Source organism: Varroa destructor, unplaced genomic scaffold (genome assembly GCF_002443255.2).
Source record: "Varroa destructor unplaced genomic scaffold, Vdes_3.0 BEIS01000005.1, whole genome shotgun sequence".
Classification (NCBI taxonomy): domain Eukaryota; kingdom Metazoa; phylum Arthropoda; class Arachnida; order Mesostigmata; family Varroidae; genus Varroa; species Varroa destructor.
The window spans coordinates 8597878-8625465 of NW_019211458.1; the positions used below are offsets into that span (position 1 = coordinate 8597878).

At 41.1% G+C, this 27588-nt stretch overlaps 2 protein-coding genes across 12 annotated transcripts in view; one reads left to right on the forward strand and one right to left on the reverse strand.

Annotated features, from left to right (window-relative positions):
• The window catches only part of Rab5 (RAS oncogene family member Rab5), an 18989-nt gene extending 14504 nt beyond the window's left edge, over nt 1–4485 (reverse strand). Inside the window, exon 1 of one of the 2 annotated variants that reach the window (XM_022809082.2) lies at nt 4253–4485. The gene's annotated coding sequence lies outside the window, so the exon portion shown is untranslated. Of the gene's footprint in view, nt 1–1065; nt 1335–4252 lie in introns of those variants that run through there. The other variant, XM_022809084.2, reaches the window with a different exon arrangement.
• A 4350-nt stretch (nt 4486–8835) lies between these two features.
• The window catches only part of LOC111251054 (furin-like protease kpc-1), a 106516-nt gene continuing 87763 nt past the window's right edge, over nt 8836–27588 (forward strand). For 2 of the 10 annotated variants that reach the window (XM_086990531.1, XM_022807245.2), the window contains exon 1: nt 8836–11951. In XM_086990531.1, the coding sequence (XP_086846657.1) occupies nt 11436–11951 (516 nt within the window). In that variant the 5' untranslated portion in view covers nt 8836–11435. The remainder of the gene's footprint in view (nt 11952–27588) is intronic. The other 8 variants (XM_022807254.2, XM_022807256.2, XM_022807249.2 and 5 more) reach the window with 7 other exon arrangements.

Genomic DNA, 27588 nt, shown 5'->3' on the forward strand with positions numbered 1-27588 from the left:
TATATATGTAGCAGATTGAATATAGTGCCATTTATAACCAGCCACATTTGCCGCAGAATCAAGAGTAGCAGCAGTTCAACGGACGACTTCCTCCTTAGATACGCCGCTCTCGTATTTTACTGCTGCTATAGCCAGATTATTTGGGCATTCCTCCGCACCCCAATGTGCGGATACTGTATACATCGTTGAGAGTAAAATTACTTAGGCATTACTGCCCAATTATCACAGAAGCTAAGTTGTGATTGGCAAGTAACGCCGCAGTTGTATTGTTTCTCGTTCAATATAATGACACCTTGGAATAACATCGCGAAGAGTTGAATGGAAAGACCACGGCATATACCCGTTACGTAGGAATAATAATAACTGATAGCTTCAAACTGACTGGAGCGTTTAACGAAAATCAAATCAACTGTTCTTGAATAATAGGTTGCATTTCACCTAGACGTGACGACACACCACTGCGCTGTCTTCTGTTAATATGGACAGGGGCTATATTTGAGTGCATACGTGTTCTATGCACAAATTTGTGAGCCTGAAACCTTCGCCACTCTAATCAAAAAAGGCACTTACACAGTATCGACACAATTCGTCGTACTCTTTCACATGTTACCAGTAACTTAAAGTTAATTGTCATTCGCCTCCATAGGCATTGAACTCACTAATAACGGAGTACATTGCAGCAATTTTTACAATAAAAGCCTGTACATGATTCTGTTCATTGTAATACATAAATTACACATGACAGCTTCTAGTATCTATAATTAAGTAACTTTTTTCATTATTTTTACGACACTTTCCACACATGAAAGTTACTTCCCTAAGTTATCTCTTTCTTTCGTTGCGTTAATGCCTATGTAGAAAGCTGTAACAGACATATCCAAAAAATAAGTGACATAGCAGTAGTAGTAGTAGGTTGAATGGTAATACTGATTCCTTGTAAGAAACATGTTTTACATCGACTATCCAGTGTAACTTTAACACTACAGAATACCAATGGTTCTGTACAACCAGATCTCACATATACACATAGCCACGAATTTATAGGTAACAGATATGCTAACGTACCGTTCTGCGCAAATAAGGAGTTTGACTCCCGTACGTCTGCGTACGCGGGGTCCATGCCTGAACGGCCGGTCGTGGACATTGCTTGCTTTAGGGCTTTCACTTAACTTATTTAAACCATCAACCGCTGGATAAAGAAATAACCTCATATAATGACGACTGTAATTAACCAGCCACAAGATCTCAAGTCAGTGTCTGAACTGTGAAGTACACACACCGACAGCCACTCTCACAAGGAGCTGCGTTGATACTGCAGACAGAGAAGCCCGCTGGTACTGGACTGACGGAGACAGCCCGAGACTAGAAGAAAGAATGGGCCTTCAATCTCTACTCTGGAACGAGCATTGGCAACAAAACAGCGCGTGATAAGGGTAATGGCCCATATATAAAACACTGAAAAACTGCATTGCATTATCGTCGCTGAAGTAACATACATATTGCACAACTAAACTTCTTGAGGTGAACAAGCAACTCCAGGCCGAAGTGCCATGGTAGCTACAACAAAGACAATGATGCAACGTTCAGGCCGATCAGCCAACAAACGACGCTCCTCGTGCAACGACTAAAACCAAGCTAAGTAATTCAGCATCCTGTCAATCGCCAACTAATGTTAACGTAACCATCAAACGCTTGTACAACTGCAGCGCTGTCATCGTAAAGAAAACCGTGAATATGGAAAAGCGACATTCATCGCATGTTACAGATATCGTGTACTACGTCGTCATCATAAGCAACAACAGAAGCATTATGAGAGATATACTATAATTAAATGTAGTAATCATCAAACTGTAATATTTAAAAAGAATTACGTTGGTATCGTCATTTTCTAACTGGAAGGTGACGATGCTAACGTAAAATACATAACTTACAACAACGGGTCAGGAGATAAACTCGACGCTGTTAATTCAAAGTCTAACGGTCATTCCCCTCAAGTGTGAGTGCGATTAGCGGGATTGAGCCTTCGTTTCGAAATTGACAGATCTTGAACACAAGCGGCACAGCTCGTCATTCGTAGCCAGGTAGAAGACAATACGCTAAAATCCCGCTCCCTCGACCACAAAAACATGAACACACAAAGCCACCTTGCATATAACAGTAGCAATAAAAATGAACTACATATCCTACAAATTTTGGGAAGAAACACAGGAATATGTATGATTACTTCACGGAACAAATGCGGAAAGGAAGAAATACGAAAAAAAAGTATCCCGTGCTAAGGGGTTCAGCTACTAATCTTTGAAACTTGTTAGTGCTGTATTCCTGATAAGCAGCAGCAGCAGCAGCAAGCAGCGGTAATCTGTTGGTATTGTGGTAAGACTGCTTGTCGCAGAACACACTCCATCTGCTATTTTTACTATTACTAAATTGAATGATCCAAGTTTGATAACTAGCTCCCAGCACAAAAAGTATGTCCACGCTAAGATTCGAACCCAGAGCTACTACTGATTGGTTACATGTAGCTCGTAGACATACATTGCCCACCACAGAAACTGATTGAAGTAATGACCTATGCAAGTACTGTGCTCCTCCGTGTGTGGCGTGGCATAAAGATAAGCGCAGATTAAACAACATTAAAAAAGCTTAACAAACGAAAATGAGTGGACCCTTGTTCCTTCGTTCGCGACCTCATCGACTGTCGTCGTCATGGCCGTCAAAGCTAATGGACGACGAATGTCATGCGGCGATGACTTGCCGACCGTCTTCAGACTTGGTTACTACAACGACGATTGTTGTTTGACAACAGCAACGATGATACGATTACACGAGAAAGCACAAGTTCGGACAGGAGGTCAGTGCACGCTGTTCACGATGTACCAGAACTATGTACGCACACCCCCAGACAGCGACGACGACGACGACGACGACAACATCTGCAGCAGCAACAACAACATCTCCGCCATCACTCGTACCACCACAGTCAGGTCCACAGGTACACAAATAGTCGACCTGACCACACGAACTAACTTCACCTATCTATTCTGCTAGGTATAGACATATCGGCACACACTCGATACAAGGACAATAACGGCAGCGGTAGCGGCAGAACTAAGTTTTTATGGTGCGTTTCGACGATGACTCCCACTATGACTATAACTGGCTATTAAGCTAAGTACATGAATCTCCATGTCTCTATCTTTAGGTCTCCCTTTCTATCGCCGAATGTCGTCGTCGTCACAGTTCGGATCAATTTTGTCTACCGGAACGCAATGACCGGACAGTTACACTATGACCGACAACAAGCAACTTCACTTATTCACTCTGCGACGGTATGTGCTGTATCACTATTTTAATAACGTTGCAATATAACTATGGCCTGTTGTCTGTCTGGCTGCCTGCCTGCCTGCGTAGCAGCTAGCTGGCTGGCTGACCTGCCGCTGCTAAGAGTCCTGTACGACAATAATGATAAAGATACAGTAGCTTTAGCTACAACTGGCTGTGACGGTTATTTGTTTATTGGTTGGTAACTCCCCCAGCATTGCTCGTTCCCGCACACACTTCACCACCTTCACTGCTATTCTAAGCGCCGACATTGATGGCTGCTGATGGTGGTGCCGCCGCCGCTCCTGCTGCCAGTTTTGTCCATTGGGTCGTGGAGAATATCCTCAATGTATCCTAGTATTCTTTGAATTGCGGCTTAAGCGGTTGCATCATTGGCGTACGCACCATGTCATTACTGCAAACTGGGGCTGTACGAACCGAAGCACGGCATTAGTCAACAGCAACAGCAACTATCACTACTGCGATTAATCGGCCAATCTCCATTTATCTCTACATTAGCGACACGACAGTTGTCTCAACAGCAGCAGTAACTAGCGAAGTTGTTGCGTTGCCGTCGTCGTTACGCAGTTTCGAGCGGTTGCCGTGTGCCTGCCGCTGCTTCAGCCAGTCAACCAGCAGTCCTGTGTGCTGCGGTTGCAAGTACTGCTGTTGGCTTCAGGTGAACAACTGCAGTTCTGTCGTAGTATTGTTATTATCATTATTATATTTCTCACTAATCATTGCGGCTCGACCCACAGCAGTAGTAAGTCGTTGGGGGAGGTTTCCTGGCTAATTGATGGCAGTTACACTGCTGCTGCCGCTGCGTTGTTAAACTGTTGTACTGGGTCGTCGATGCTGCTGGTACAACACTATAATACTAGTACTACTACGCTTGCTGTTAATTCCAAAAATTTATTCTGTGTCCTCATACCTGGCGGGGCCTGTCGAAAGTCCTGCCTTACTGTCTTCACTCTCCGCAGGGGGCTTGAATCTCGTTTGGCTATGTCCTATTCACGAGTTCGTCGTCGTTATCTGTGTCTATGTGTTGTCCAGGACGTACAAGCACACAACTTCCTCACAGAGCCACACTCCACTACTGGCGATGCTGTCTGTCGTCCCAGGTCCATCCACCGATACAGCCACCTAACAGCAGGGTTGCCTGGAGTTGCCTGCGGTCAATTAGTGCCACATGAATGAACCACAATCGTGCCACGGCTAGCTGAGGCCGCTACAACGGCGGCCACTGCCAGCGGATAGCGCGCAATTTGAAGAAGCACCTGTCTGAGCTTGGACTACTTAAGTGTCGAACGCGGCGCGGTCGATTCGAACGTAGGCAAAATTAAATCGAATTTCATTTATTTACCTTTGCTGCTGGTAGTCAAAATATCTATATACTCAAGCCGGCACATCGTATCCCAAGGTCAAAATTAGTATATGGAGGCGCTTACGCACCTTGTGTCGTACGAGTTATACGAGTTTTGTTGATCTTGAAAGACTAATTTGAGAGATTTGTAAATGAACATAAAAAATATCAGCGTGCCCTGCAGTCACACTTTGGTGCCAACGACATATTTCAAAACGAATGAGTTCCAATGAAAATGTCAATAAAAAATAACTTGCATTTTTGAAAATAGTACGTGCAACAGGAGATCGTTTAAACCAAACCGGACTAAGATGTGGCTGTTACTAACAGAAGCAACTCGAATTTCAGAAAAGAAAAAAGTATTTCCAGGTCCCAGCTATGCGTTTCCCGGCTAACATATATTTTAACTCATATAGGTGTATTTGCAAGCCATTCAATAGTTCATTTTCGTAAACGAATGGTAGACTGTCATCAACCTTTACGTAGCGTAGTACGTTTATGGTGCTCCACTTGTATTCACTAGAGCAATAATTGAGGTCATGATTGGACGTTTGAAAATAAAATCAAGGCTCAAGCAGTCTGTAACTGCCTATTTCTCTTTCTTTTTCGATTTATTAAGGAACGCCAGAGTATATTTTAATTTTGTGATAAAAGTTGGGACATGTAGCATTTGAAAACCTCTATTGTGTCCGTTACGCCAGCTGGCGCATGTTGAGGGTGGTAAGGGTAAAACCTCAGAAATTGCTTTGGTTTCATTATTTTAACGCTCAAAAATACTAGAAAGTATTTACGGATCAGAATTCAATCGATGAATGTTAACTCTCACAAACATAATGCATTAGTAGACGCAAAACGATAAAGAGCGAAGCTTCAATTTTGTGAGTGAAAAACAGTTGCATTAAAATAGAAGTGCTTAGAACTTGGTAACTATCCAGCCGCATACACAGCTTGCTGTTTTCTAACCATACCTCCATGTTGCAGTAACATGCTTCCAACATCTAATAGACATATCAAGCTTAAAGTAATACTAGCCTAAAGGCAATCGTGGCAGTAATACACAGAAATCGCCGCCTGGTACGCCTCGCAAAATATCTACTCAGTGTCATATCCAGGCATCTCAGTGTGATTTTACTCTGTCGCCAGTTATTAGCTGGATATATACAAACGTAAAATAAAAACGCAGCCCGCGGATGAAAAGTCAGTATGGCAGATACTGGTGTAAATGGAAAAGAAACAACAGGACCCATTTAAAGTATAGCTTTGTCGTTACCTCTTACAGAAACGGGTGAACAGGCGCGTGAAAATAGCGGCCTCTTAGAAAGTCGCATGATCCACACACCTATTAGGCACTTCTCTAACTAAAGCAAAAAAAAACAACTATGTAAAAAAAACTACTAGTTTTTACTAGCTTGCATATTTCGTCTTAACAGAATCGAAATTTAACATAGGACATATATGATATGAAAAATTTTAAAAAAATGCTTTGCGAAATAACAAACTGGCCCAATAATAAGTATCAAATACAATTCATGGCGGAAGTTCGGCACAGGCATGCACAGTTTATAATAGAACATGCCACAAAAGTATCCCACAATACTTCACATACTATGCTTTTGCATAACGCTATGACGGCGATTCAAAGATATTATTTCTTTCACGAGGGAATAACGACAAAATGTATCAATACAAGCAAGCCCTTACTTACTTTAGCATATCTAAACTTAGGCAACGGTTTCACATGTCTATTTGATGATAACATTTCATCAGAAATAGATCCGAGCTATTGTTTGAATCTTATGCTACTACTTACATGTATCCATTAGCGTTATAATTGAAAAATGTCATTGTTAATGATAGAATCCAAAGAAAATACACAAATTCAAGTTAACCTAATATAAATTTATATTATGCTACAACGGGATGACTCAGGTTGTCTTAAAAATAATGACAAACACTTACTTGTTTTGGCATATGTTTAAGCTTCGAAGAATATACATATATATATATATATATCACGCGTAGTCGATACCATTCTGACAGCTGCACTCATTCATTGTTCCACCCCTTAATGCATTGGCATGACACTACTTACATTACGCATATCAGATTTTTACATTCATGTGATATTTACCTCCCGAACTCTGTTATTAAGCATAATAAGTAATATATATGTACGTAAAGGTAATTATTTTTACATTTTGTATCTATGATTCTAATAGCATGGGGGCAGATGTCAACCATTTAGTTTATAAGCTTTGTTCAAAATTTGGAAGATTAACAGGAAAAGCTTCTTGGCCATCTGGCGAGCTCGTCTTAAGTCATTTAGTGTCAAACGTTGAACGACGCTTTATTGCACCATCCCAGAAACATCAGTTTTGATTTAACATAATTTAAATCAATGCAATTTAAATAAGAAATTTTTCCATCGGTCCAACCTTTATTAATGCCCACACTTCTTAACACTCTACTATTTAACACAAGCCCACCTGAAGAACGATTTTTTTGTCGTATCTTGAAATTGCACTTATTGTCAATTATAACTCATCAAGTATGATCGAACCTGCCTCGTATAGTAATATTGCTCGTTATATCCTTCTTCTTCTTTTGTTAATATTACAATGACTAAATGCAATTATAATACCTGAATTGTCAAAAAAAACACCGCTTCTTTCGTACTGTCTTACAGATAGCCAATTCAGTACCCACTTGATAAAACTGATTTGTTATTTCAGACCGTGTTAGTTGGCACGCAATAAATGTATAGACGTTTTTGGAAAAAGGTTTTTAATCGGACTGCGTTTATTAATACATTTATAATTTTATCGTTATGACCTAAGTTTGCAAGGACATATATATACACATATACCACTTTAGCTGACCCGATAGTAATATCAGTAATATATATACGATTCAACCGTTAGTTAGAAAGAAAAGAAAAATCGAGGGAGCAACCTTAAATTTAAACCACCGCCATTACATGCATTAGAAAGAGTGAACTCGAATTATTACTACAACTTGTTAAGGATATTATAGTTAAGTATAGAATTCGAGAGGATCTAAGCTAAATTTCCTAGTAAGCACCTTAGTTTATCTTGGGGTAGAGCTGCATCTGTCTTGCATATGATCTTCCTCGTTCCTGTGTGTAAAAATATATCTCACCACCTGACTCTAATCCTTCTAAACTGTAGTAATACCATTCTTTTTACCTTTTACGAGAGAGCCAAGTGGGACTGCCTAGTTATGTTTCTTATGTAGCTTGTTTATTATTATGGTCGCATTTATCGCCACGAGTGGCCCGTCCTTTTATCGTAATGCACTGGTTGTAAATTTTCTCTGTCAGGTAAATGCGTTCTAAAAAAAGTGAGGCTTTTTTAAAATATGTTTTTGTCTTATAATGGGAGGTGTCGTAGTAGCAATAGTAGCGGTAAATTGATTATAACAATTAGAGGCACGCTGTTAGTTGTTCTCTTGAAGGAAAAGAGCCTAATAGCCTATATGAATTGTTAGAATTGTTTCTTGGACTGCTGTCCTGTAAGTTCGACAATCATCGAGCACAGATAATTCGATAACGAACAAGTTAACAAGTTATAAAATGTGCATAACACGTATGTCCTCGATCCAAAAATATGCACATATGCGTATAATCTTTTGAATGCTTTCAGTCGCCTGGCACAGCAATCCTTTGTCACTCACTCTTAATAGAAATCCTTGATTACACTTATCATGAACCTAGTAAAGATATGCCGTACGTGAAAACTTCGATAAAAAGCCCGAGGGTTTTGAAATACTTGCTACGATCAATTTTTGAATATCTGTGTCCTTCATCCACGGGCACGTCCGAAAAGTCCAGTGATGTTCTGATGGTTTGGATAAAAATAGCCAATGTATCAAATGGCCCAGCTGTTTGGGGCACGATTTCAAATTAGTATTATTGACACCAGCTGTCAATGGACATTTTAAACAAGAACCGCGCGTGCTCTCCCACTTTGGCGTGTTTAGAGAAGGAGACCCTTTCCCGATGGCGGTCCGACGCACGCTGTGCGGTCTGCTGCTGTCGCGGTGAACACTTTCTGCTTTTTTCCACTGTTATGAATATCTTCCTCATTGTTTTAAAACGTTTTCTGCTACAATTAGTTGTGTGGTGGATGGTCATCGCCATTACATACGTCGCCGCCCATTTTCTGCCGCTGTTCGGCGTTGTCTTCTTGTTCCGCTAGCGCATGCGTTCATACGCCAACAGAGCAAAAGACTCAGTGCGTGTATTGATTCGTAGTTGTACTGTCTGCGTTAGCCCGTCGTTGTGTTGTGGTGCGCAGCTCTTCGCTACTGCTGCCTGTCTGTTGTTGTTTGTCGACGCAGACGAACTCGTTGCCGAGGAGAGTAGATAGACAGGGCGCTGATGCTGCGCCAGGCGGACGACTCTGCTGCTCACAGTCGTGGGTTCGTCGTCGCCCTCAATGGTCAGGACGAACCAGCGGCCGGCTGTATGCGTTGCTGCTGCTGAGAGAGAGAGTCACTGTTGGCTGGGTTTCGTTCGTTCGTTGCTTCAGACAGGATCGGTGTGGATCGACTACGATGCTATCAGCGACTCGCTCCATGCATAGATGCTTCAATGATAGTCAAAGAGAGCCGTAATGATGGTTCTTGTTGTTGTTGTTGTTAAGTGGTAATGGTGATCAATAGGTACAACAGTGCTAGTGGTGCCTTACCGTGACGGACAGTGACGGCAAAAAAGAGTTAATCGAGTAGCAAATTGAATTGAGTATTGTTGTTGTTGTTGTTGTTCGCACGCGGAGAATCGAGATACCGTGCAAACAGATAGAACGGCATACAGCAAATGAGTAGAGTTTCGATCCGTTGTCACAGTCTGCGTTCAGTCGTGTAATCATCATGCAGTTTGCCTTTTGACGAAGTGATCCGCCGCTTAACAAAAAAAAAAAAGGAAACGCCGACCGGTCGAAGATTATCACTGTTAACTGGAAACGCTCAAGTAGGACATGTCCTATTATATATTCCTACGTTTCTAGAGTCACATTGGCCACTGCGAATGGAGGATAGCTATTGGAAAATCATTGAGTGTGCTTTCTTTTGACGATCGTCTATGTCAGCACTGTTTGATAAACCGGACGAACCAGCATTGATACAATGAGGATGTTCATCTCGTGAGACTCTGCCCACAGCGCCTGAAACAATAACAACAGTAGCAGCAGTGTGGTCGTCCCGCTATAGCAGCGTTACTGAACAGTGGAGCAGAATTGCCATTGAGGCAGCGGTCTCGGCGTTCTTCTGGAGATCAGCGCTCAGCTGCGACTGCTATAGAGCGCCTCCAGCCAACAGCAATCATCGTCGTCCTCAAAATCATCATTAAATTCAACCTAGCTTACTCTGAAAATAAAGATTTCGAACAATCATCGTTGTGTACCGCAAGCAGTCATTGTGTCCAAGTCCATTTTTAATTTCTGAAACATTTTAGGTAGTAGGGCATCAAATACTGAATTACGAAGACAAAATGGGATCACGGACAGCATTAGTTTGAAAAAAAACCACAAGAAAATTGCAGTTATCTGCCTCAGAGGGTGCAAATCCATTACTGCTGCTGCTATTGCTCAGTCTCAACTGCTGATTCCTGTCGCCACGCGCTTCCATTCAGAAGATCTGACAGAGGAGATCCAAACAAAGTGAAACAGAGACAGGGATTTTGAGTGCGCGCGTGTGTGTGTGTGTGTGTGTGTGTGTGTGTGTGTGTGTGTGTGTGTGTGTGTGTGTGTGTGCGTGTGTGTGTGTGTGTGTATGTGTGTGCGTGCGTGTGCGTGCGGGCGGGCGTGCGTGCGTGTCTGCGTGTGTGTATGTGTGTGTGTGTGAGCGTCCGAGATAGCGACAAATCGAAGCGTCAGCGGTGGCCAGTGCCAGCGTCGAGTTAAATTAATGCGTTGATATTCTTGAGCTGATGTCAGTGGTGGACACAGATTACACTGAAGTGACGACACTGCAGGAGGTCGTCGTCACGGTAATTAGTACCACGTCATTGTCCGAACGTAGACATCAACTGCCTCAGGCATCAAGACAATCGAGTAAGTGAAAAGGCGGATACCACAACCGAATCCCAATAATAATAACAGTCGTTTTGCTGCTACTGTTTACTAGGAAGTAATAATCTTTGGTGAATAGTAGCAGCAGCAGTAACACCTCGGACGTGTACTACGGCCACGATCCGCTTCGCTTGTATCATCACTCAGTTGCGTCGTCTCACTTCGTCAAAAATAGCTTCGAACACAGTCGATATCTGTTCTAGCTAATGATGATCTAAATGAGACCTGCATCAGAATTGTGTGTGCTTCGTACAGTGCAATAAACGGCTAGATAATCCACCCACTTCCAACTGAGAATAAAAATCGTATCCCTCGTGAGTTCCGTATCGGTAGTCGGACCTGAATTGGCGCTGTAGGTGATTGTCTGCGTATGCGTGCACATCATTACTCTGTCGGCAGTGTGCTATCCTACAGCTGCTGCTATCTGCTATCCTCCACAGTGGCGTACACTCTCCCTTGCCACGAATGGTCCGAGTGTCTGGGAGGGCCATTGCCACCAGCTACATTTGCGGTTACAGCGGAATATAAGATTAGCTGCAAGAAGCACGAGCTCATTATATGAGCATAACGGCGCCTCTTGAGTTGATCATCGTGGAGCGATTGTAGTTGTACGCGGGCACACGCGCACACCTCTTGTGCGTCTTCGTGCACCTTACGTAGAAATGAGTTTAAGAATACGCTGTGACGGTTCGGGACCGTCGCAGGGGCAGATGCAGCAGTCTCCTTCTCGAGCGCGCACCGCTCGTGCGGGACGAGAAACCTATACCGTAATTTGTGATGGATTGCTACTTAGGAAGATCGCCGTCGGACTATTGACCGTATTCGCGATCAGCAGGGCAGGTGTGAACTCTGCAGACGCCCTTCAGAGAAATGAGCGGGGCCTAGCATTAGGTGATCTTAGCATAAGGACTTCAGAGGTTACGACGGCCCGTAAAGAAAGTCAGCAACAAAACTTGGACAGTGGTCGATATGCAATTAGCAGTAGTCGAAAAGGAACAAGTACTGAAAATGACAGTGTGACTGGTGACAGAACTAGATATCAGGATGTTGGCGTTCATGATGAAGCACCTACAGAAGCGCCACCCGTGTTCTCAAATGAATTCGTTGTGAAAATGCCGGGCAGTGTTGAGGACGTCAAACGGTTGGCTGAGTTACATGGATACTACTACTTGGGATCGGTGCGTACATATAATAGTTGTGTATGATTCGCTTCATAGTATGCATAAAAGTGATTTGCCGCTGAGTTGCATGTTATCTAAAAGGGTGGAAGCTGGTTTTGTTCTATTATATAGCAAGCGAGGTTGCTGTTTTAGTATTACAGCTGTCTTGCTGTTGCCCCAAGGCCCCCAAGCCTTTGGTTTTGGTTCAAGGTAGAACAGTTTACTGTTTTAGGAAAACTGCCATTGGTGTGCAAACAACATAAACAGCAGTACAGTATCTTGACAGGTTGTACACCATGGTAGTCACTTTTTGCACGATAATGTAGTATCGTGCATCCCTTTAACGACTGAAGTAGATAGAAACATTCTAAGCAACGTATTGGCTAAATGTATCAGTGCCAAGATGTTTAAAAATCAGAGCTATGGAAAAACAGCCAACTTTTTAAATCCATATTGGTGATAAATCGATTTAGAATACCTCAATCAATAAACTTTAGTATAGGAAATATAGAAAATATAGCTCCCTTATCTCAAAGTGCCTAGGTTTAATAGATCCGATGAGTCCCTTTTACACATTAAATAACGTTGTATATTTTTTTTTATATGAAAAGTGCTAATATCGCAGGATTTACATAAAGGCATATTGGTAACGATGTCTGTGTATCGTCTGTTGCCGAGGGACAATTTTGGGCGCGCGTAGAGGGCATTGCTGACTTCTCGAAATGCCATTGAGAAAAGAAAACATGAGCATCACTATTTAAGTGACTCGGCTTTATATATTGATTTGTTTAAGGGAACTCTGTATGCGTAGCAAGTACTATTGTCCCTGTAACTCGAAATAATTGCCAAAAAGTGGGCGCAAACATATGAAAGAGTAGTCTTACTTACAAGCCGCATTAAAAAAGAACTTCCGTTAATGCGTTAGAGTTGACAGCTACTGAAGTATATGGGTGATCTGTATAACTGTGGATTCGGAAGACAATGTGTCTTAATGCAAGCTCTAGATGTTCTACAAGCACACAATAAACGGTCTGCAAAGACATGACAGCAGAATACACTCAATCGCGCTACAAGAGAGCGATATTATGTAGGAAATGAGAATCGGAGTTATCTTTAAACGCATGTCTTATGCGTGTTTAATGTTATTTTTCGTTCTCATCAATCAGAATGTAAGAAGCATTCGTGGAATATGTGGGTTCTTCATATACCATAATAAGCCAGTTGTTTATTTCATAACAAATATAACGTGTATGTATGTATACGCTTTCAGTCGTCATCTGAGCTGCTTACTGCGTTGCACAAAACGTCACCCGCTCATTCCAATAACGTCGCGTAACAAATAGAGCAGGAAATCAAACGGCAAATAGTGGGCCACTATCAGCTTTGCCCACTTAGCAAAATTTACCATTTCGCTAAGTGGGTAAAGTCATATTGTTCGTTTGAGATCGTGGTTGTTGGCTGGTCGGCTGTCAGGCTGACTGGACGTATCTACCGAAACAGCAACGGTGCTATAGTAAATTATGCACGTGTACCATCCGTCAGTCGGCGGTACACGGTGCAGTCTCATTTGGCCAAATACCACAGAGGCCTTGTCTACTCTACGTGGTATTGTGGTTTTTTTGGCACTTTTGGCTGAAGTCTCGTTTTCAGACTCTGAAGGTCTAGCGACCATTAAATTCCTAGTGACCGCTAGCACGTAATATACGCCATTATTGCTGGCGCCCCAGCAGTAACTATCACGATCATTACTATCATAGTAATATCACTTTAAACCAATCGTGCGGCTACAAAGTGCGATTCTGGTGGCACAAATTAAAGAATTTGTGCCACCAGAATCACGCTTAAGCGTTGTTGGCCCTGACGCGGAGAAAGCCTTGCTGGAAAATCTTTGTATTAGCTTGGCGTTTGCCAGCGGCGTGCACTTCGTGCCGATATCATCGTTATTTTTGAACAGGGTTGTGGTGCCGAAGCGTTCAGCACCTAGATAGACGTCTTGATGCTTCAATTAGCATATCGTGCACTCAGCTCTTAGATTATATCAATTCTTAGATATACAGATCAAGTTAAGGGCAGTTATATGACTCAAATTTTTTCATATAAGCGTTTCATTAGAAGGATAAAGCATTTTACTTTATTTAAGCTTTGCACAACAGAGTTTAGCGACGTAGAATGGTTGTTGCTTGAAATGCTCAGCTTTGCTGTTCTTTCTGCTAAAGATATTTTATTAGTACATTACACTGCATCCTATAATACTTCATTATTTGTCACGTCACATATGGCTTTTTGTTAATCTTGTAGTGTCTTTATCATGCTCTATCTGCTACTGCTAATTGCTTATCGCTCGTTGATTTGAATTTTCGTTGACCTGATTCGTCTGGACTATGCAAAGATTTTTTAAATAAACGCTCCGCTAGTCACGAATGGCCTTCTCACACAACTCGGTGATGCAGCAGCCCGTTATCTATCGGAGAACTCTTCCAGGATGTTATCAATAATTAGAAGAAAAAAATGAAAACATATTATTAGTGCGAGTTGTGGGTTTTCGATGTCGTTTTTTAAATTTCCTAACTTGGAATAAAGGTATGAAAAAAAAACTGCTTCTTTATCAAATATCTCTTTAGTGAGAAAATAACAGAAGAACGTGTACAGTCGCTAGCGAATTTCGAATGTTCACAAAAGCGGCCTATATCAGATGGCCTTTTTACGATGCGGGGGACAGTTTGAAAATTCAAAATTCTCGTCTCATCTGTTACGAGGAGACAGAATTGGCTTGGTCAGCATGTTGCGATGAGCTTTGTTTTGTGTAATATGTTAGGAAACAGGTCATAGGACAATAACGTGCTGCAATTTCCGACGAAATGTAAGGTCAGGCGTTTGCTTTCTATTTCGGTGGGCATTTTTCCCCGCGAGTCAATATCGTGTTGTCATGTTAGCATGGTTGCTCTAATTATCTATTGATAACGCTAGTGGTGTGATGCCCGTCGAATTTAATTGAACTAATAATAGCTGCGAATGAACGACGCTAAGTCTCAGCGTCAGCCGGGCGCGATTTATACTGTCTTGCCTCATCGTGACGAAGCATGTTCAACTGCGTTCGCTTGCGTGTCTGCATTCAACATTGGTGACCTTATATTGTTCGGCAATTGTCACGTTCAGTCCAATCATCACTGGAGACTATTGGGTGCTAGGTGACTCCATTCAAGTAAGCGTTGCTTCGACACAGTTGGGCCGATGATAGAGTGCACAAGTACCGACACGTCGATGATACTGTAAAACAGCGTGTCTGTTCTTGTCATGCACTTGAATCATGCTTTTCATGAGTTGGGATCGTCCGTGCAACTATGTGTTAACCGCTATTCATTCCATGCTAGCCAGGTAGCCTGGTAAAAAAAAATTACTATCTTAATGAATACATTATAGGGATGTACTAGAAAATGTTCAGTTTGTCCGAAGAGAGATGTATGTTCTCTGTAACAATGACATAGCTGAGGTAAGGAAGTCACTTTGGCACGAAACGCTCTTCCTTTTTAACGCAATAGGAACGATCTCAGGGTCCTTTCGTTTATCTCAGTTATCGTCTTCTGCTGCGCGGTAGATTTCTCTGTACTGTCGCAACTCTTAAAACGAGTGACGGCATCGGTAGCGGTAGTTGTATTTAGAGTAGAAGTAGTAAGAACAGTAGTGGTAGCGATGACGGGGCAGTAGCGAGCGAGTGAGAGAATGAAGCGAAACGTGAAATATTCCTAACCTTGATATGATCGTCGCCGATAAGCGATGTAAACGCATTTGTATTAAAGAAGCATAGAGGAAGGTAAGAAGGGAGAAAACTGGGGTCCAGTACAAAGAAACCTGGCCGTCCCGTATTTATAGCACACATAGAGCGTAGACTTTTCGATAAAGTTAGTTGTGTGATACAATATTGTTACGAAGCAGAATACCCGATTGTGTCAAATTGTCGGGACAAAAAAGATTCGTAAGCCGAACATGTGAAGTGTGTATTTCATTGATCAGGAACGTACAAGAAACTACAACAAGTCCGGTCATATATATTTGGGCAAATTATAGTGCCTGCGTCACAACAAGTCATATATATATATATATATATTATGGAATTAAACTCTTGTTCTCTAATTGATAGACCCGACTTTTGCCAAAACGGTTTCTGCAAACGGAGTCATTCTTGCTACAGTTTAGCGGTCAAAGTGTTTCGGGACAAGCTATTATATGAATAGATGTTATTATTATGTGCATTTTGAACCATTGGCGGGCAAGTGAAATATATTATAAAAGCATTAATATACAATAATTGATCTTATATGCCACCGCGTTTAATGTGAGCCTTACGCTTTTGTGTGTGTTTCGAATAAGCTTTCATCCAACCTTCTCATCAAAACCTACATGTATGTCGATTTATGTAGCGGAGTACACATTAACTCTAGCCAATTACTGGTGTTTTCTGCAACTACATTAAAAAATATTGAAGTTTTAACGGAGCCAAAAATAGCTGACATGTCCCTGAAGATACAGATGATATATTTTCAAAATTGGATTAGCGGTCTGTTGTAAAATCAAAATCCAGTCTATGCAGGCAGCTAACTATAGCAACGTGTATTTGAATTTAGGCATTAGTAGCTGCTTGCGTTAGATATGCCATAGTGATGCGCCTGCGGTCCATTATTTGTCGACTGTCCTGAGTTAAATTAAATGTTATTAGCTTTTATTGTTGGACGTGTGGCTCGTGCCCTTACTATTCTTTTCTAACTTCTGTTGTCAACTTCTACGATTAAAGGCATACCAATAGCGCATCTCAGTGACCACTGAGCCCAGCTAGTCACCTAAATAATAGCATATAAAATCACACATAAATCTATCTGAAGCATCGATACGTATCTATAGGTACAGATATATATCTATATAGATAAGATAGAGACATACTGTCTCTAACTGTTCGAAAAGCTGATGAGCTGTTCGGTGTCATCTGTGGAGAAACTTCAGTGTTTTTCGTCTCTGCGCAGTGTCTGCTGTTACATATGGTCTCTTTGATTTCTTTTCCTTGTGCTGTTATACGCATATTCGTAAATATCGTTCCTCAATTGATGTCCGACAGACAAGCGCCATCTCGTCTTCAAATCAATTTCTAAAGAACCAACTGATAAGTTAGAAAATCTGCGCCACACATGGCTATTTCATGTATATCTCATTGTCGTTTTCTTTTTTCATGTTTGGCAGCGGTACTGGGTGTGGTTTGAATTCTAGTAGTAACCCATTATAGTTATTCTACATAGCTGCAACTGTTGACCGCGTTGTGGCTTTGTTATTAAGACACATGTAGACACACACACACACACACACATACATAATGGGCAAACAATACACACAGTTATAGCGGTCGTTGTTGCCGTCATTCCCACTGCTTCTGAACCGGATGATTATTAGGCGCCGGTCGGCGGCCGATCGACATCGTGTGCGTGATCTGTTGCGGCTTCGTTCTAGGACGGACTTTTGCGCGCGCTTGCGCTTCATCTTCGTGTTTTAACTGTTGCTGAGGGCGAGGTGAGATGAGGTCGATGTACTATAGCAAATGCATAGATGACAGCTCTTGCTGCCGTAGCGGGATACTACTATCACAAGTATTACCAGTGCAGCCAGCAGCTGCTATATTACTCGACAGATAGACAAACGAATCGACAAAGCAACATTCGTAGTAGTAGCAGCGGCGGCAGCAACGTAAATGACAATGACTTTTGATGGTCGTAACTTTAGCTTGAGCAGACGACTTCCTCCCTCGCTTTCAAGCGCAAATTCGTTTCGATTTCTGATATGGGCCGTTGTTGCGGCAATTTTTCTGCATCTATTTATGCAGTCATTGCTTTTTGCCACTACAGTCGATGCCGTTGCTTTCGCTCTAACCAACGTTGTGTATGTATGATGCTATTGTTACTGTAGCTGAACCCTAGAACGTATTTGGGCCGCTGCAGTCGTTCATGAGGAAACTGAACGAGAGCACATTCACTCAGCTTTGGCATCGACTACTTGTAGAGCCAGCAGGGAATAGTTACTACTGCACGTTATTATTACTAATAAAAATAATTGTAATATATGATGACTCGATTTACAGGCCGCTGGGTCCCTCGCTGTTGTCATGGTCTATGGTACCGCCATTTCTGCCAGCCCATTCGCATTTAGTTTATTTTAATAATAACTCTCGACAGAAAATATGACACAACTGCACTAAAACATTATCTCGCATGCATGCTTTTATAAAAGCAATGCCAAATCGTATACACTGTCAGTCATACCACGGCATCAACAGTCTGATCAAACAACCATACATATAATGGTTAGTATGTGGGCAGGAGAAGTAGTGAGCGGTATGTTTTCTTTCTTCCACTCGGCCACCAAATTGGTGCGTTTAAGTTAAGGGAAATTTTGCCGTCTGGCTTGTCCTAACGGACATTCGTCTAGCCCGGTGCCCCACAAAAAAACAAAGCCACGTTCTATGTCGTACTCAGAATTTTACTAGCTGTTATTTAAGCCATCCGTTTTGCCTAACGGTCCCTATTACTGCAAATTTTCACGCGGCTTCGAAAAAATCGTTTGTAGAAAAAAAAGGCTTTTAGAAAAATCAAACCGCAAAGCCCATATAAGACCCATGTAAGGCTTTAAATCTGAAAGATTCAAGAATTCGTTCGAGTTTCACAAAAAAAAACACGTTTTTCGTGAGCTCAGGTAACGACTGTTTTAAAGAGTAGAGTGTTAATTGCCCATTCAATCATCTACATGAACTCTAAAGATTAGTCTTCTTCAGTTTGTTTACGCCTCATTCCACCTTTTGAACTTTTTGGCTACGTTCAGTTTTGCATTGTTAGGTCATTTGAACTATCAGCTTAAAATTGAACTTGTTTGTATTTAAAAATATCGTTTGATGTGCAGTTACTACGAAAGAAAAGTTGTTTGAGCTTTAAAGAAGGAATATTTTAAAAATGACTAGTAAGTAATTTAGGTCCTTTACTGAAATGGTAATTGCGGTGGACAATGTCTATATTAAATAGATATGGCTGTCAGAAATGATAGATGCAAGAAACTCGGTTGAAAGATTCATTTTCGTATAGGGATAACTTAGCTATCAGACAAACTCTCAATTCGGATGCGCTATCGTGTAGCTCAAATTGTATTCAGCTCACCAAGCCGAACAGCGTCTAGAGACAAGGACTAAAGGAAATCCCATTGAGCGTAGCAAAAGACCTCTTCGATTTATGAGTAACAGACCGATCTTTATATATGGCATTAGCGTTTATTTTGGTTTATTATATATTTGCGGTAAACTATAGCGCCATAGCGGTCGAGGCCTAGATTAATCACGACTGTGATATCTTCAGACGTTCTGAGAGGTTTTTCTTATTGCCTTGATTTCTGGCCTATGATCTGTCATTCATTGCAAACTCTAGACAGAGTTTGCCAATATGCTCTTTCACGTACATTTTTCCCGCTTGTTCTAATCATCTTGACGAAGCACACCTTACATAATGATATTACTGTGTATCTTTTCAGACGTCCAGTAGCCGCTCGGAGGAAAGAGGAAGTAATCTTTAGAGCATTATTAATCCATAAATGTTTCATTAGCTTAACTCTCTCACTGATCTAGGGAAAGTTGAAATTCTAGTTCATAGCAGTGAGAGGCGTTGAAAATCACCTGCATCTATCAACTGATTCACGCTATTTGTTATAATAGGAAAATTATAAAAATGAATGCCTCTGGGCAGCTATCTGGGACGTCGGTGTTGTGTACCACAAGCCCTCGCACAACATTTAGTGACCTACTTCAAAATTAAATAAGCATTGCATCGAATCGAGTAACGTTATATGCATGACGCCGGCGACACGTGATCAATTCCAGTCTGCAGAATTTACTTGATCGCTCGTCGAACCAGTATCGTGAGTCATGATCTCTTCGAAATTAATTTCACGTTCATCATGATTGAGGGGCACGAATTACAAACTATAGAAAAAAAATATTATTTAATATAACAACAATAATAACTTTATAGTTATAATCATAGCTTCGTCGAAGACTACGGCTCTAGATTTCATGTACTGGATCACAAACCTCCCTCTGCGCCTTCTGCATTGTAACTCCAATGGTCAGTGTTTCAACATAATCGTTTTGTCCCCAAGCCAAGTTCGAAGCTTGTTACACGCATATGTTAATAAAGACGATTACTTTCAGAGAGTATTACTTTGCTCTCTTCTAACTGTGTTCGACTAAATATCGTATATGATAGGTGTTTTTTTCGGTAAGGCGGTGCGAACCGTTGCAAATGATATCAGGTCTTTCGAGTATGCTATGTATTCGAATGCGACAGCTACTCGTGTTTACAAATATCAGATATTACCCTAGTAAGCATATTCGTCAATCTTACTTCCCGAACACCCCGCTAGCAGACTATCAATAATACGATAAACGCAAGGAATTAGTTGTTTTCTGTCTAGATTAGCTTGCATGTAACCTACTAGAACCATCTTCATGTTGAAGCTCTTGTTGAAATCACCAGTGGTGTGGCTGTCTGATGTTTCTTCTGCACAAGATATTACCAGCGCCGCGGGTGTTGTCTGCGATGATGTTGCCAACCCTCAGTCGAAGCTAAGCAAGTTCGGTACCTATCCTCGCGGGTCAGTGAAGCGAAAGGATTTTTTCACTCCGCATGTTTCGGTGCCTTACAGCATCTTTTTATAGACACCCAGAATAGAACAGAACAAAGACAATCGTAATAAAAACTGGTGTGGAAAAAACGACGACGATATAGGCAATGATGGTAGAAAAAGAAGGGAAAGAACAATTGTAGCCATCGAAAAACCACTCTTTTCTACTTGTTTGTACTGAGTTTTTATTTGTTACTGCTTTAGTATGGCAGGCTGCCGCTAGAATTGCAATGTTGGCGATCTACGTTACAAGAGGTTTCACTCGGAAAGGGAGTTTGTTCAAAAGGACTCAACCCCAATTTTGAGGTTTAAAAAAAAATGTTTGCCCGAATCGAATTTATGGTCTTGCTATCGTTGTTGTAGAATAATGTGGAAACTAATATAGATTTTGTCTAAGTGGGCAATATCGGCGAAGGTAAGGGAGGGGGCGCGTTGTGGGGTTTGACATCAATTTTCGTGACTAGATACGTTTGCATTATTAGCTGATACTATTAGCGGCTGATGAGAAGCTGAGGCAGCTCATAAATCTAATAGTGCGGGCGAGATGTGCATTCCAGATGAGAGTGACATATTGATCCATCGTTTAATTGTCTGCTAGAATATTATATGGTGAAAGATTTCCCAAAGGGGGCGGCACGCTGCGACTAGCTTGCTAGGATGTTCCGGCTCGAAGCCAATAAATCTAAGGATGAAAATTGTCATCATCTTGTTGGACAAAACTGATACGTAAATATTTCCTGCCGCATAGCTTCTTGCTTTTGGAGCCAGCAGCAACTTCGGTATTTCTATGTTGAGCGCGGACAAAAGAAAAAAAGTCTAGTCAGTGGGACGCTTTTGCGCAGAGCTACACGATAAGCGAAACGTTCAATAAACTATTGAGAAGACCCATATTTATATATGAATTTAGGATATTAGCAAAGGATATTTCTATGGCATGCTTGATAGATGGGTTGCATTAATCTCATTCTTTTTGCCAGTCTAAACTAAATAAAACCTTTGCAGTTCTTCGGCATTTGATAACAGTTACATAATACAATATGAACAGCGCCGAAATTGATTTGAAAATCCGGATATACAATGGTAGAGCAAACCTCATACAAGCTGACCGAAAACATGATTCAACTTAATATATTCTATAAATCCTTTGATCCTATAAATCTGCATAACGTATCGAACAAGAAAGTAGAGGTAATATTGGTAAGTGTTGCGTCCAAAACATTGCCGTTACCCATTCGGATTCATCCACACTTGTACGCTCTTGAATGCCACACCATAAGCTCGCTAGAACACTTATATATGCGCGAAACTAAAGGTGGATACATTTGTATGCGTGTGTATATATATGTTTAGCGATATGGAAGAACTTCAAGGTATAATAATGCCAGTGAAGTTATGTAGTGGATGGGGCAGTATGAGGGTTTTGCTTGGATTTGATGGATGTTTTCATTTCATGTCATGATTTAGGCACAAGTACATATCCTACTGATACATTCAGTCGCTGCATTTACGATCGTCTCGGTAGATACACCTTTAGACAAAAATGCAAGCTGATGTTATTATCATACTCTTATTATTTCATTGTTATTATCATCACATGCAATGCCTCTTGAAAGAGCCCGTCAAAAGGGTGATAATGATGGTGGTGGAAATTGTCTTTGCTCTATTTCTTTCCACGAATCGATCGCATTTTTTTGAATGAACTCGCTCGAGGCCATTTCCAAGACAACTGAAAGTAGTCGCAAATATAATAATTGCCAAAGCACTCAAATAAATATTGACCTACCTGGTGCCAACGGTCCCATGTGAGCTCTAGCTATGTACACATACTATCAGTTGATCTGTGGATCTATTTTCATTTACGTTTCACATGATTAGTGACCTATTTACATTAGTGGCTCACTGTGTCGGCTACTGAACCACCGGACCGGGCACTGAACATCTTGTAACCACCACATATGAATGAATTCAGTAGATAACTGTGAAAGTTGTGTTACATTATCCAATTGAGTCGTGACGCAAACGTCAGCACCCTTAACTGAGGCTCTGTAGCAACAGATAACACGGCCGAAATTAGGAAACCGAAGCAGAAAGTTAGGGACAAGTGGGGAGGTGCGTACCAAATGAAATCGGGAAGCCCACGGAACATGTTGCCCTTAACTGTACTTCATGCAACAATTCGTACCACCACTACCAATGTAACTACATGGGTTTTTTTCACCGATATTTGATGCCATATAGCTGTGCCTTAATATTTGATTAATACCAAAGCTCATAGAAAGCGTCCCTAGCGAATGTCTCATTATTCTGCGCCATTGTTCAAACTCAAACGCATTCAGGTTAGGACTATCATGATCATTGTTCGTTGTTGTGACTATCGTGTGGTGATCGGAAAAAGAAAAAGTCGAATATAAAGTCAGACTCTTATTCGATTCGGCACGCTCGTAGGGTGGAAAAAGGCTAGGCAGGCTGTGTGTTTGGTTGAGACTAAAGTTAGTATTTGGGGGGTTTTCACAGTACCGTTTTGTTGATGCGTCGCCTTGTAGAGGAAGTTAATCGGGAGGAGTTAATCGCAAAGGGGGAAGCGACAAAATTTGCCCTATCTTTAATTAAATGATAAAATTAAAAAAAATATTAATTACTAAACAGAAAATTACTGCTAAACCATTAATATGTTCACCGCTTTTCGCTGTATCTGGACGCGTCATGGCTGGGGCTAGCATTTGGGCATTGTCAAGAAATGTAGGAATGTTGCTGTGCTACTGATGAAATTTCATCTTAGCCGATGGCTATATCACATCGAGTACAAGCAAACTCGGGAACAGCCGCTCTCATGGCCAAGTACAATATAAGTTTTTATTATACTAAATAATAATACACGCAGAGGACGCCATCTAAGCTTTCAGTGTTCGGCCAAATAATCCAATAACACCTAAACAGCCATAGAGCTTATATGTAATTGTTATAAAAATCTATGGTTGCTTTAAAACGGATTTGTTTGCTAGGGTAGCAACCTAAGCACAAATCATTGAGGAATTAGCAAATTTCGCGGGTTGCTGGCTAACGATTCGTATCAATCGAGATTAAACATATCCTTTTTCTGTGTAGTAGTAAACTGAACGAAGAGGAAAAACTGCCGCTCAAAAAAGAAATTTGTCTCTAGAAATAAAAGAAACTATGTAAGTATGCATAACTTCCTGCGTCCATCTAGGCCACCGAGAACAATAGGCTGCAAGGGGGCGTTTCTTTCCATTTTGATGCAATCACTGATGAAAATCGTTGGCAAAAGCTTATGGCTATCTAGAATGGTTGATTAGAAGGTCAAAACGCGCCGTTGTGTGTGTACGTTATGATAAATAATAGTGCCGGTGTATTCTTGTCTACAAAATGGTAAATCAATACAAACCAATGTAATGACTTGTATCACAGGGTTGGTTTTTCTATAGGAAGGAATTTTCAGGCCATTGTCTCTAATATCATTCAGTTTTACTGTCGTAAACTAGCTTTCTAAATTAATTAGTTTTAAACTTTTAAATTTAAAAATACAATCGTCTTTACGTAATAAAAATTATAATTTTTTTACTTCAGACAATTTTCAAACTAATGTTTTATCGGTGTTTGCTTGAGCACAAGACGGTCCAGCAGAAAAACAGCTGTGGCAATGTCGGTTTGTACTTTTTATTGTAGAAAGATCCCTTTTTTGTTTGGCATATCCGTAAATTTTCGACAACAACAGATGCTGAGATATTGCCTACTATTTAGATACTCATTTGTCCTCTTATAAACTTAGTTATATATATATATATATATATATATATATATATATATATTAAGTTAGCGCTTGGGAACAGTTTGGCGTAATGGCTGTTTGACGTAGCGGGCATGCGTCTCCTATTTATGGTGCGAACATTTTTTCGAAAGCAAAACAATGTCGAACAGTTTTCACTATGTAACCTCGGCTCAGCTATTATTTTATTTCTTGGTGGACGAACCCTCACTAAAATTCCGAAGTTCTTCTTTTTGTCCGAAATCTACAGTCTGTATTATTGTGAGTCTTCATACGGATTCTGAAACGTCCGAAAAAGGCCTGCTGAAAGTTAACCGGAAAACTTTTAATAGAATTTATTTAAGAAACTTCCATTTCTTCTTTGTACCTGAATAGTTGACATAAGACTGAACGGCCGCTTTAGCAAATACTGAATTTAGTCACCTATGTAAGCTCAAATAGTTAATATTTTTAATCGCTGAGCGACACCTTATCGAGTTTATGCCTATAAGTATTGCTTGCCACATGGCTGCTGTTGCCTGTGAATTAAGGGAGGAATATTTTTAAAATGACTAGTTAATGGTTTAAGTTCCAAATTGAAGCTATAATCATTATTCGGCAGGATACACACGCGAAACACAGTAGTACACCTCTGAATTGCTAAACTACAGCCAAGTTTAGCGCCTATGTTGAATAGATTCGATTTCATGTTGCGTTGGCGAACTATATTAGGCGCCATGTATAGCTGGATAGACGAACGGCCATTAAGAAGACTACGCGCGTTCTGTGATTGGTGCTGGCGCACCGTAGACAGTGTGGTTTTTATTGTATCATCATACTGTGCACGTTTGCCAGCTCTGCTAGCGAACAGTTTTGTTTGGAAGATATTTGCTAAGGCCACTGGATATTTGATGTTGGCATATATTAGTGATCTACCAGTCTGTTTTATGATCGTCGTTAATGATCGGTATAACCCTAATGCTCCGTTAATTGGTAAGTCGAAGAGCAGCAACACCGCATGTTAATCCGTTTCTAACTTTTGTCAGTTGACGAAACCTATGGCAGCATCGAGAGCCGCGAGCTGCGTCGCTTGTGGCTAGGTCTTCCTTGGTCGCTTTGATTCTTTATGAGTGACTTTGTTGTGACTGTAGAAGGACGTTTAGCCGCTCGCGGGCGCTGACGGCCAACGGTTACGATGATTATTGAATAAAATGACTGCCCACATTGGCTTAACAATGAGCAAACAGAACGAAAGGTTACATTTCACTACTTCTGCTAAAAAAAAAAAAATTGTAAATAGATGCACATTGTATTGTACATGAGCGAATATGCAATTGAATTTACTATTGAAGTACTCTCACCGAAAAATTCCCTACCAAATCAGTACATTTTTTAGTTTTCGCTAAGTGGACGCTAGACATTTCCCGGGTCAATAATATATCAATACGGATGCCATAATCACATTTGTATATGCTGCATATGTTTATATTTATGTTTTATGGTCATGTCGTTCATTCAGTGGCCCTATTAATAGACGGGGCTCGTATGACGCATGTGTGTATGTAACACATATATGCGTTAGCTGCATGTTGACGTTAATATTGTCGATTGCTTGTGGCCATAACGACATTCTGCGCTACTCGATCATCCCGTGTAGGAAGATCGTCGTTGCCTTTGTTACCGGCGGTGTCATATAGTAGTTGGGCTTCGGGTGTGGCTCCTGCTGTACTTAGGGATGGTACGGGACTCTTGTGGGCTCTAGCTTCAATCTATTACAGTAATCTAGTGGCTAATCTATTTATAGGGGAGTCGATTCTCCGTCATTTTTGATGGTAAAACGGCTATAACTTTTCTGTAGTAACTGCCCGTGCTAATTAGCTTTTAGTGGGAGGGGATTCAGCATCTTGACCGGCTTCATCACAGTTAGTTCCTATCATGTAGCATTTGTATCATCGCCATAGTGCGTATAGGTTGACGTAAGCCAACTTTATTTGATCTTAAGGCTAATAATTTCTGTCTAGTTTCCTGGCAGTGTGAAAACAATTTATCTTGAGAGATTTTTAATGGAGTAAAGCATAGCATAATTACGATAGAGAAAATGTTGTTAACCATGTTTGATTGTTGCTACTGGGCTTATATCCGTCGAAGTCACTGGCTCAAATAGTATGTGCCTTTGAAAACTATATTTCCTTCGTTTTGGATTGCAGAATTAAACAAATTGTCTGTTAATGGCGTTACTTGCGTTTATGATTTTTTTGTTTCTGGTTAACTATAGATAAAACACGACATCGACAATTCAGGCATTATATCAGTTCAACGTTACCGTCAAACCCTTTGCGCCTGCTAAGTTCTGCTCTTGGTCATCTCCAGAAACCTTCAGTTCTCCTCTTTTACGAATCAAATTCAGTCGTTACCACTGTCCGTGACGGGTTGTTGTGGATGATCTTTCGATAGCAACAGTTTATTCTTGAACAATAACGATCTTATCTGTTAGGTTTGAGATAGATCGTGGGAAGAAGCCTATCCAGTCAAGTGTAGATGAGGAAACTCCACACACGTGGGTGTACACCACGTTTGAAATAACAATGGTAGGCTGTTGTACGAGCGGACATCTGTATCAGTCTTATCAGTTCTGCAGTGGCAATTAGTTGTTCCGATTGCGAGACATATCATGTCACCCTGTTATACCGAGCTAAATTGGCCGGCTTTCGCTCCATATTGCTATTGTATGATGTCCTTAGATATTCCTATTTAAGTCTTCTATTGTTACTTCTGTAAAAGCTACAATGTCAGAACTGCAATTGGTTCGTCGAAAATCAGACGAGTAGCGTCTGTGTTCGCGCTAACAACGCATTATTTAGACACCGGAATCAGAAAAGATGGAGGGATTCAGATCTTAGGGCTTCGTCCTCGCTGCGGCCTGCAGACTGTTGCAACGATTTTCTGCGGCCAGTTTTCTACACGAAGCGTGCTGGGCACGATATAGACTTGATAGATGTGACCAACAAATAGCCAAACGAAGGTGGACGTCCACCGTTGGGCTATTGGGCTGTTTAACCTTATCAATCTGTCTATTATTGAGATCCAGTCATGCTTCGCATAGCAGCATATGCGGTAGCGGTGAACGAACTACAGAACGGCGAGAGATTGCACAAAACGAAGATGTCTACATAAAGCGATCGACGTCTTCTG